Source organism: Aplysia californica, unplaced genomic scaffold, assembly GCF_000002075.1.
Source record: "Aplysia californica isolate F4 #8 unplaced genomic scaffold, AplCal3.0 scaffold00059, whole genome shotgun sequence".
NCBI lineage: Eukaryota > Metazoa > Mollusca > Gastropoda > Aplysiida > Aplysiidae > Aplysia > Aplysia californica.
Genome location: NW_004797329.1, coordinates 136,484 through 148,682, shown reverse-complemented (window position 1 = coordinate 148,682; position 12,199 = coordinate 136,484). Strand labels below are relative to the sequence as shown.

General features: G+C 38.8%; 1 protein-coding gene across 1 annotated transcript in view; it reads right to left on the bottom strand.

Annotated features, from left to right (window-relative positions):
• LOC101862102 (A-kinase anchor protein 9) overlaps window positions 1-12,199 on the bottom strand; it is a gene marked incomplete in the record, with an annotated part of 176,565 nt that overhangs the window by 28,203 nt on the left and 136,163 nt on the right. The window contains 6 exon segments of the mRNA XM_005093187.3: window positions 140-280; window positions 656-783; window positions 1,786-2,104; window positions 2,930-4,621; window positions 8,683-8,796; window positions 11,427-11,549. Of these exon segments, the coding sequence (XP_005093244.2) occupies window positions 140-280; window positions 656-783; window positions 1,786-2,104; window positions 2,930-4,621; window positions 8,683-8,796; window positions 11,427-11,549 (2,517 nt within the window).

Here is a 12,199-nt window from a genome sequence, read left to right as displayed (position 1 = left end):
GTAGATCTTTCTATTCATCTGCACTGACCTGATGAACGACTCACAACCATAACTGTCCGTCCGTCCATCCGTCCCTCCCTCCCTCCCTCTCTCTCTCTCTCTCTCTCTCCATACATATGCGTGTGTGACTGTTACTTACCTGAAGTTGTCTCAACTCCCGGAGATCTTGATCATGCTGAGCCTGCAACTCCTCCACTTTACTGTCCACTTCCTGCTGGAGCTGAGACCTGAGCTGTGACATTTGTCGCTCGTGTTCTTCCTGCAGTTCTTCCCTCACAGACTGAATGAGCAACAAAGAGCACAGGAACATAGTTTAGGAAGCAGCAGGATTAATAAAGAAACTGTAGACCAAAGCAAGCTGAATGAATGATCTACCATGTTCAAATGTCGACAAATTATTGGGAGAAGACTGATTTTCACATTTTTCTTTTCTTCGGCTGGGACATGATGTCACTGGTCAGCTTGGGTTGGTTCAGACAGGTAGAGTGGAAGAAGTCTATCTCCTACATGGTCTATTGATGGGGGAGTACAAAACACTATGATCATTTTCACACTCCCCATACTTTGAATCAACTTTTTTCATGCATTCCTCGCTTCCTGTTCCATCTCAGACACTCAAAGTTAAGACAACATCATGGACACAAATGGGATTTACCTGTACATCGTTCTCTCTAGTACGTGACTTCGACTGTTCTTCCAGTTCCCTTTGCCTCTGCAGCTCCGCCTGTTCGAAGTCCTCAGTTTCTTGACGTGAGCCTTGTCGGCCTTGCATCTCCTCAAGAGCTGAAAAAGATACAAAGGAAACAAAGATTCTATACTCTATCTCAGTCTGGTAGTAAATGGCCTCAGCAGAAACAAAGTCTCACCTCGGTGCAATGCTCATATGAAAACCTTTTTCCCATCCCCTTATTAATAGACTTTTTAAAAAGCAACAGCGAAAGATACCCTTACTTGAAATAGTTTTGTCAAAATAAAAAGGAACCTAGCAACATTTCAGAGCTTGCATAAAGGTGAGAAAAATTAACAGTTGTCAGTTCAACACTATTCCATCAATCCCAAAAAATGTACTAAGTACAGGAGCAAAAATTATACTTGTGCAGCAGTATAGAAAAGGCATTCCTATGACTAAAATATGCTTATGTTTGCATATACACATTTGCTCCCAATACGGTTTATTTGCCAGTGGGAAACAGGAAGATGTCCAAAATGACAAGTGTTGATACTCGCACAAAATACTTCCCAAGTTCAGTCTTTATCAGGTGTTAAGGACCTTTCTTTTCAATTTCAAGCTTTTAGTTTTAGTTCCAAAAACAATCTCAGGAAAATATCCTTAAAAAAACTTTCACATAAATATGGATCCCTTTTCCTTTGTACTGAAATGAAAATTGCATTTCACTTAAACTGGTATACCCACAATTTGAATTTACTTGCTAATCATTTTTGTGTAATATAAAAAATATATAGTACCTACTCAAGAAATATTTCATTAGGCCTACACAAAAGACATTAAAATGAAATATATGAATGGTTTGAGAAAATCTACTTCATTCGATTAAATAAATAGTGGCTCATCAGATCCTGTGGTGGTCCAACGAGTAGGTCAGGCAAAACTCAAAATTAATTCCTACAAAAACTCAAAATTCTCTTGACAGTTAAAAAAAATATAGAGAGTAGCCTACCTTCAAAACCGTAATGTGGCTAAAGTAGTAAAAACAGTTACATATGTTTCTTTAGCACTCAACTACCCCTGACATCAAGCATGGGAATACAAAGAAAAAGACTCACCAGACTGAGCCTTCCGCAGCTGCAACTTGAGCTGTGAGATCTGCCCCTTTGTTTCTGGGGACAAAGCTTGCCCTGGCGCTGTCGCTCCCGACCTTGGTGGTGATGAAGGTGGTGTCACGGATGAGAAGTTTTTGAGCACATAGATTTGCTCCTGAAGCTCTGTTATTGTGTGGTCTTTTGCTGCCAGATCTACACGACTTGAGTGAGTCAGGGTGCTCATTTCGTCTTTCATAAAATCGATCTGACGATTCTTTTCTTCGACATGGGATTTCAGAGTTTCTATTTCTGTTTGTAGGGATACGATGATGGTTTCTTTTTCCTGTGAGACAGAACGTTTGTACTATGATGAAAAATCGTATTAAGCTGAAAAAGGTAGTCAAGCAGCTAGATTTCCAGGAAGAAATGAGTGCATGTTAGAAAACAAAAATATACATTCTTAGACCCAACACCTCATGTTTGATTACTCTAAACGATTTCTCATGCAGCAGAGAAGTCTAACTTGAGAGATATACGAAACATGGTGAGTAATTAGTATTTAAATTACTTTCTATTGTCTAAGTACTGTATGTGAGCATTCTATGTATACTCTACCTGAACTTGTACTGCTGTCCATAAAACAAGTTTGTGAAAAACTGATACACAGAAACCAGAGTTGTGTATTAATTGCCAATTTGTAAAAAACAAAATGTCACAATAAAAGTGGACAAAGATAAGAGGAAAAAAATAATAAACACAACACTACAGATTCACATTGAAAAGACCGATGTTAAAAAATGACAGATGGAAAAGAACACACCCAACAATTTGACATATATACATGGAACAAAGACGGGAAAATCATCCACTGCAAAGAACAATATCCTTGTTGAGACAAAAAGAGAGAATAGAAAGGAATTTAGAAACAAAGACACACATCAGACCCGTTGGAGGGGAACTTACAGGAATCACTGAGTTGGGTGAACCAGAACCACATTCAAGAAAGTCCAGCCAGAAACATGAATTAAAAGAAGACCATACAGAAGAATTATGTCCATCACAAAAAAAACAACAAACAATTGATAAAGCTAAAACACAGAACTCCTAGTTGCAGTCTTCTTTTTATAAAAAAATATAAATCGGCACACAAGTTTCATTCGTCACTCACCTTGATGGTGACCTTGAGAGCATCTTGACCTTTGCCAGCTTTGAGCCAGGTCTCCAGGTCTGACCGCACTCTGTCCAGTTCTTGATTCTTGGCCGCTAGTTCCTGCTGCTGCTGTCTCGACATGCGCTCGACTTCTGTCATGCGGAAACGCAGATAGAAACTGTCTCGGTGTCCCAACGCGAGACCTGCTGGCTCAGACTCCCACCGAGCCATGCGGGACAACTCTGTGCCAGCCAACAAACTCTCATCGCTTCTAGCTTCTGCAGAAGTGAAAGATTTCTCCGCCTCTTTTCTCCTCACCTCCTCCAGGTCTAGCTCTAAAGAAGCCTTTAACTGACTCAACTCTGCAGCATTGATGGACGCCTGTTCTGCTCTGTCCTCGGCCTCACGCAGCAGCCTCTCAAGTTCTTCAGCTTTTACCCCAGCTTCGGCAGACTTTTGCTGCTGAGCGCTGTTGTTCTCAGCCTCTTGCTGTTGCTGAAGTTGCACCTCAATCTGAAGCTGTTGCAGCTGTTCCTCCCGTTCTGATAGCTGCTGCGCGGTTTGGGACAATCTCTCCTCATTGAGCTTCAGCCGGGAGGACACATCCACAAGTTCATCAGACGCTTGTAACAGTTTCGTCTCTAACTCCTGTACTCTGTTTCTCATCTCCTCCTTTTCCAACTCCTCCTTCTCTTCCTCCTCCGGCGACCTTCTTATCACCCGTGCTTGTTTACTCCTTTGCATCTCCTGCTCCATATGCAGCACTTCTTCGCTCATTCCTTCCTTCAGCTCATCATACTTCTTTTGCAGCTCTTCCACCACCTTCTCTCTCTCATTTAAATCATCTTTCAACTTTGCCTCACTCTCTGCCTGATCCTGTAACAGTTTCTCCTTTTCTGCCTCCAGATCAAGAAGGGCTGTCTGTCGGAATCTCAACTGAGCTTCGATCTCCGTGATGGTCTGCTCTTTCTCCTCCAGCAGACTCTTCATATCGCTCATCTTCTCAAGCTCAGAGGTCAGCTTGTCTTTCTCCGCCTGAAGATCAAGCAGAGAGGTCTGCCGCAGACATAACTGGGACTCCATTTCTTCCATCTGGAGCTGGACTGATCTCATTTCATCAAGATTTTCTTCCTTTGCTGATAACTGAACATTAAGATCTCTGATTGCACCTTCTTTCTCCGAGACTAATTCTTCTAGCTGTTTCTGTAGCTGTTCTTTATCTTCTAATTGAGCTTTCAAGTTACTGAGCTGTTCATTCAGCACCTTCTGTCCCTCTGTGTGAGCACCTTCCTCCTTCAACTTCTCCTGTAATTCACTTAACTTTGTTCCTGACTCCTTCTGTGAAACTTCCAGCTTCTCGTGCAGAAGGGTTATTTCAGAATCAGACTTTTCTTTATTTTCCTTCAATACTTTTTCAAGTTTTTCCGAATGTGTCTGTATTTCTTGCAGCTCATTCGACAAGGCCTCTATCTTCTCTTCCTGTTCTTTCAACTTATTATCTTTTACTTCCACATCTCCCTCCAGTACTCGAACCTTCTCTGCAACTTCCTCCCCCTCTGCCTCTCTCTGCTTCTCACTTTCTTCCCGACAACTTTTCTCTGCAGCCAAGGCTTCCTCCAACTCTTTCCGTATTTGTTGCTCCTTCTCCAGTAGGCGTGTCTGCTCAGACAGTTGGGATTTGATCTTCTCCAGCTCACCTTTGGCCTCGCCCTGAAGAGATAGCAGTGGAGTAGGGACAGGATTCATTGATGGAAAGAGGCAACACATACTTCTGACAACCATCACCACTTTTAACCTGAAAGTCTTAAATATCACCCTTTGATTAGCTGATGACAAATATCAAAAGGGGAGGGGGGTTTATGGTGTGTGTGTGTGTCAATCTTTAAATCTTTTCTGTCAGAGTTAAACATGCCCTGAGCGTGAACTGGGGGAAAGGGAGGGGGTGGCAAAATTAACTTCAAAATGTCCCGAAATGAAGACGGAATAAAGGACAACAAAATGTATGGGCCTGCAACAAAACCACATTGACCCATGCAATATTCATCTCTCATGGTTATAAATAAAATAAGCTCCATATACTTGAGAATCAGCCAAAGCAACTCATATATTTATATTGATGTAGTGATAAAATGAGAACATGCGGAAGGCTTAGACAAAAACATTCTTTGCACAGAAAAGGACTCTTAAGTCCTTCTCTACATTCTTTGGGGTAATACCTTTTTGTGCCATGCTTTGGAGCAACGAGTAGTAGTAAAAAGCATTCTCTTTAATAAAGGCTTTCACAATTCTTTTTAAAGTTACAGTTCATAACAGGCAAAATACTCATAAGGCAGAACTCCAATCACATACAGTATCGACAAAAAGGGGTGCTGGATGTGACCTTCTGCCACTTATGACAAGTTAACTTTTGCCAAATTATCCATTTAGAACAGACTTACAAAACAGTGCCAATTAGATGGTAAGAAAAACAACTTCTTTTTTGGTACTTATGGCACATGGATAAAAATAAAGAGCTTTCAGTGACTTTATAAATCTAAGAGTTTATACTGGTTTAATATTTTTGTACCAATCTTACAGCTTGTGAATATAGAAGGAATTGTGTGTTTTAATCAAGTTGATGAGTATGATTTCACCACAAACCACTCTGTAAGTTTCACCAGTTGCAAAGATCATACTATTTTTAACTCAGGGAGTAAAGAAAAGAAGAAATATTTTTAAACAAACACACACAAAAAAAAAAAAACCCAGCTGAAAGAAGTCAGGAAATACAACAGCACGGAAAATACTTGTAATAAAATTTTGAGGGAATTGAATTCATACCTTAGTGAAAAAAAACGTTTTGCATGTTAAGGTTAAGAGCTATGCCACGAAACAAAGTAACAGAATAAATATTAGATAAAAAGGGAGACATAAAAAACATTCAGTAAGCCTTACAGAATGTGACAGATCTTATACTGTGCACTATCTGAGATGAAGGGGGTTGAAGTAAACATTTAAACACTTATTATTTCGTCATGAAATCACTGAAGAAATATTCTCCGACCATAAGCAATTGAATATGAAATGCTGCTACTGTTTGTATAGATGGATGGGCATGTGCACGCTTCTTTGTTTTTAAAATTATTTTTGAAGGGGGTAGGGGTGGTGAGGGCGGGTGTTATGAGCGAGTACAAACAAACATAACTGTAGTGTGTTAACAAACATAACTGTAGTGTATAGCCTGATCATGCATGTTGCACACTGCATCTGAATAGCAAGAAAAACTTTTCAAGGTGGGAAAACAAAGTCTATTTTCTACTATCAAGTTCTCCTGTGCCAGTCAAGTGAGGGAAAGCACAAATGTACAGTATATCTTCAACAATCACATTTTTCATCTCTTGATTAATGATCATAATCTTGAATTCGCTTGTTGTGGAGTTACAAAGAAACACACTGACTCATTAACAGTACTATATCACAGGGAAAAGCAAGATATACAGACAGACATAACAGAGGGATGGTAGAGAAAGAACCTAAGCCAAGTGTTCTCCAACCACTCTTCCTGAACTCTAATAGGTTGGCTGGAGGAAAGACAGTGCAAGGTAAAGCAAGATTCAGCCACATTCACATTTCTGTGCACTGCAAGCGGAAACAGAGGACATTGGCACAAGGGTAGCCCCTGAGAACATTATTACATACAGTAGTCTCTGCCTAAGATCCTACCACTTATGATACCAGTTTGTTTAAGATCCCACTGTTTAAAGAAAACAAGATTTCTACAACTCTAAAGTTATCCCTAACATCCCACTCTGAAGGGCTACATTTGGCAAAGATCCCACATTTCTGATCATAAATTACAGAACAAAAGCCCCCAATGTTTGCTCCAGACAGGGTCACACCAGGGTGTAAACTTGATGACACATGTTTTCCCCCCCCAAACATCGCACTCGCCTACCGCCTGAACTTACACCACATGCTGATGGGTAAGGCCATATCGGGCAGGATAAAATGGAACTGTGAACTTGTCGGTGCCTTTGTTTCCCTGACCATTACACGTGCCTTTCAGCTCAGCACCCACATCTAGTAGACAGACTGGTACACATACTAGGGGACTGTCTGACTGACTTGGCCTTATGTGGTCATCTGTTGGCCTTGACCTTGCCTTCCTTTCTTTGTATCTCAATTGGTACAGTCACAACACAATGGTACGTTATGACATGAGCAGGGAAGAGCAATGGGATCGACCTACACCTTGCGACTCACAATTGGCTTTGTGAAAATGGCATGCCTCATCAACTTAAGATGACATATTTGTGTCAAGGTTAACTGTTCTTTGCTCTGCAAAATTATAAGCCCACCCTGTGATCACTTCAGTTCACTTCAAAGTAAGGAGGGATCATTTGACTGATTGTGGGTCTGACCATGAGTCACTGTGGATTCTTCTCCTTGATGATTTGAGCGCAATCCTGCTCAGGTAAGATATGCATTTTCCTTGCTCCAAAGCACCAGGATCTTAGGCAGAGACTACTGTATACACCAATAAATAATGGACAGATGAGAAGTAAGTTCCATAGGCAAATTAATCATAAAAATCTGCTTCCAGCTACCAGGATGTCTTCTCCTAATCAGTTGCAAATAATTCAGACCTTCCTATGAGGACAATTCATCGGTAGGCCTACATGAGATTAAGATCAAAAGGCTACTCAGCAGACTAGAGAATCTTAGAAAGTAAAGGATGAGAAAAAAATATAATTTACCAGTGTTCTAGATTAAGGAATCATGTGAGCATACTTGAAATTTTAGAATTATTGTCTTAATATCTAAAAAGGTAACATTTATTTGAAAATAACAGTGAACACAGTACATTTTGTTTGAAATAGTTTTAACTGATTACAACTACAAAAAAGTCTGCATACAATTATTGTGATGACATAAATAAACAGATGCTATAAAAAGCAGGAAATTTCTTGACTCAAAATAAGAAATAGCTTTATAATAGCATCCCAAAGGAGACGCATTTACTGGGAAAAGCTAAAAACACAGCTGCTGATAAAATTCCAGAATATTTTCCTTACAGAGAGAATAAAAGGTGGGACTGTACAGAAGGCAGGGAAGGGTTGCATTTTGGGAGGGACTGTGTAGGTAAAGACTAGCGGGAATATGTAGGGAACAGATTTATAGTAAGAGAAGGAGGCTGTGCCTAGCGTGGGCTATGACAGATTTCACAGCACAAAATACACAGTGCCACTACTGGAGTACTTGAGAATCTTGCTTGTACATTGAATGCCATGCTGTGCCATCCACTCAATAAATGAGCCCCTTACATATTGCATTTATCTTTGGGGTCAATTCAGTTATTAGAACTCTTAAAATTATGTACCATCGATAATGATAATTACCATTGTTTCATTTATACAGTAGCCTATGCCCATGCTTGACTTGTAGGTGTATTTAAAATGTTTTCTCTTAAATATTTAATGAAAAGAAGAGTTAATAGTGTAGAAATATGAAACGTTCTGGTTGTCAGTAAATGAAAACACAACAAAAATTATCAAAAGTTATTCGAGTTTAAAGTGGAAAAAACGTTTTTTTAAAAAGAATGACAAACCAATTAATCAAAAATCTTCACAGCAAAACTGTTAGACCAAGGTCATAGTTGGTTGTTTGCATTCTACCATTGAATACAACGCTAAAGTTACCACACGACAGCGTATCATAGCCAAAAGGAGTGGGACGGCACGACCAAAATGCACAAAAGACAAAGCGGCATGGCCAAGAGCAGATGACTCTACCATTTCATCGAGCTTGTCTTGGAGCTCATAAAGCTCCTCCTCTTTCTCCTCCACCACATTCTGTTTCTCCTTCAGCTCTTTGCGCAGTGAGGCAACCAGCCCCTCTAGCTGAATCTGCTCCAGGGATGTGTGGGTACAAAGCGTGAATGTCAGAGGAAAGACACGATGGATCAGACCATGAGGTGATGTTTGTTTGAGTGAAGAGAAGCACAACGACACAAGAATGGTCATTTTTTTAGTGCTGAGAAAAAGTAAGATGGACAGACAGAAATAGCAGAGGGAAAGAAAAGAAGTAGGACCTACCAGTGGCACCCTCCAACCACCCACCACCACGAGGTGATGTCATAAGGATCTCATTGTGAGAAAACTTCCAGTCCCTGACGTTTGTATTTCCTTCAATTTTTGTTGTTGTTATGTTTGTACAATTGTCCTGCACTGATGTAATATTGTGTATTCGGTTTGCTTTGTATGTTTTTTTATTTGTGAAGATAATTATATGTATATTTGCCATTGTAACTCAAATATCCTCATGGGATCCATAATGTGTAATTTATTTATTTATTTATTTATTTATCTTTTTTAATTGTAAAAGCATAATTCACTTTAAATTTCAAAACACAAATAGCATTTGTCACAGATATAGGGTAGCATAGAGTCAGTTCAGTTGACCCCTTTCAAATGTAAGGGGAACATTGAACACTTCAGAATAATAATTATTACGTTAGACACATTTTGTATGAGAATGATAAATGAAAAAGACACTGCAATCCAATCTTTGAAAATGTCAACATGAAGACAAAACTAGGATTTTACACTAGAAAACAAAAACAATTTTTTATTCTGGTTTCAGTATTTGGTGTGTGGTGGTACTATTTCTTGTGTTCTCCTGCACCATGGTCAAGTGTTTGGATGAGATGTATTTCATCAGAAAGCATTTTTCATAAAAAGAAATTGTGATGGCTCTGGCCCCATATTAGAAATGATTATGTTCCTCATCTAGCAAACAAATTCTTCCGGATAAAAATCAAAAAATTAAATCTCATCTTATCTTGCTTTACTTGGATATTCAGGAAAACCTGCTTTCTACCCCGCATTAAATATGGCTACCTGTAAGATAAACTTTTTATACAATATTTTTTCAGAAGTTTTATGGATAACAAAAAAAGAGAGAATATTCTGTGAAGAAAAAACAAGGTCTTCCCAATTGTTTTCACTAATACTGAAACAAGGATAACATCTGCAAAGAAACATTTGACCTTAAAAGGTATCTAATAATAATCTTTATCATAAGCAAAGAAAATGGTACATAAATGAAGTGTACATTCAAGCCAGTATACACTCAGAATAACCTATGGTCTTGGCCACAAATCAATGATGGCCATAAATATTTTAAAGGCAGATGGACCTGAAAAGCCGGGACCTGTAAACCAAATATATCACCATGTGATCTAACGGTGAGACTAACAGAAACAGAAAGCAAAGCATCAGATGTTGCGAGTGAACCCGTCACCAAATGGATTAATCCTAGGAATCAAAATGTAATTTGCGTATAATAAAACAAATCAAAACAACAGTTAAACATGTTTTCATGTCTTCGATCACTTGTAAAGAGGAACGATGACATGCTGGTACAATTGTCTTCAGACCACGTATAAAGTAGTCCTACAGGAGAAGCAGTACGCATAATCAGTCTCAAAAAGCTGTATCAGGTTCTTCAAAAACAAGTATTTCAACTGTAACTAAAACATATAAAATTGCCTTAAAAAAAAAAAAGTTCATTTGTGGCAGGTATATCTTCACTGTGTGATTGTGTTTAATAAGAAAAAAGTACATCAAAAGATGTTACTGACTAACAAGAAGAGTATGGTATATCTCTTTTCATGACGTAACGTATATCTCTTTTAATGACGCAATGAGTCCTAGAGATACAACAAGGTATCATCAGGTTTATGTGCAGAGATACAAAAACTCCTTACTATCCCTGATAATACCAAACACAGGAGAAGTTCCTTTACTGAAAACCCCACCATAAACATCAGTGAAAGCTACAAACTGTTAAAGTTCATGCAAGAAGGCAAGTATACAAAAAGCAACATATTTTCTTTCCTCAACAAGATCATAAAATTCTTTACTTTTATGTAAAGATGACGGAACATCTTACACAAAGTAAGTATAGCCGTTTAAAAAAGATAAATGTCTTGCTTAGAGCCATATTTACATTATGTAATAACATTAAAAGAATCGCAGTTCCAGCTACAGGAAATATTACTTTTAGACACAAATGAAAGATTCTACAATTAGGGAAGTGCATATGCACAGTCCTCTTTATTTTCTGCAATTCATAACAACTAAATTACCCCTCTATTAATGCACACAGGCCAGGCCAATTATCATTTAGTGATAATTTAATCCCTTATCTTACTCAAGACATTCAAACCTCTAAATTTTGGTGATTACACAACACTGAAACCACTTTCAGAGCTAAAATTGAGGCCCAGCCCATAACAGAATTCCATTTAGAAAAAAAACCAACAACCCCGCACAGTTCTGTACTTCAGGCCAAAGATATCAAAATGCATCAAGGATGTATACAGTCTGTAGTGAGTGTTGATGATAACATTCCCATTTCATAAGAAACAGAATAAGTAAGACAAGTCACTCTGTAGAGCGAGCAGACCACAGCAGAGTGACCACCTAGACAAATAGAAAAGTACAATTAAAACAATCGGAGGTAAGAAACCTACCACAGTGTCCAGAGTTTCCTGCTGGGATTTGCTGTCAGTCAGCTCTTTGGTCAGACTCTCCATGTCCTTTTCTTTCTCATCTAACATAGCCTGAACAGTGTCAAAGTCTTTCTGAAGCTCTTGCTGTGGACGCAGACACACAGGAACAAGATGAGGTTTTTGAAAGTGTTAGTAGAGGTTTTATGGTGCTCGCAACTGCAAAAGGTTATATGAGCGCCAGAAGATTAGAAGTGTTACAAGAGAGTAACAAACATAAAAAAGAAGGGGAGATAAGGACGATAGATGTTCGATAGGAAAGATGAAGCAAACCACATCAGAGCACCCGCCAACCACCCACAAGACGAAGTTTGAGTTTGAGTAGGGAGAAGTACACGGGCAGAATATTGGCCATAAAGAAGGTGCAAACGGTAAGATTGACAGACAGGAACAACAGAGGGAGAGAGAACAGAAGCAGGACCTGGGGGAATTTGCTACAGAAAAAAATAATAATAAAAACTGCAGTGCAGGGTGATTGTCATTTGCTTGTTCGAGTTAAAATGAAGAAAGCTGACACAACAAGGGCGATTTACTAGATTTAGAAACCAGAAAAATCAAAACAACTAGAAACAACAGAGGGGTAGTAGAGAATATAACCAACTGCTATGCAATATGGTAAACTGAAATTGAAAAAAGGAAAAAAAACAAAAAACTTCCATAACTTCAAATTTCATCTCAAATCTATTATGACAGAAGACAGACTAACTGACAGAAAGTGAGAAAGAGAAAGAGACAAA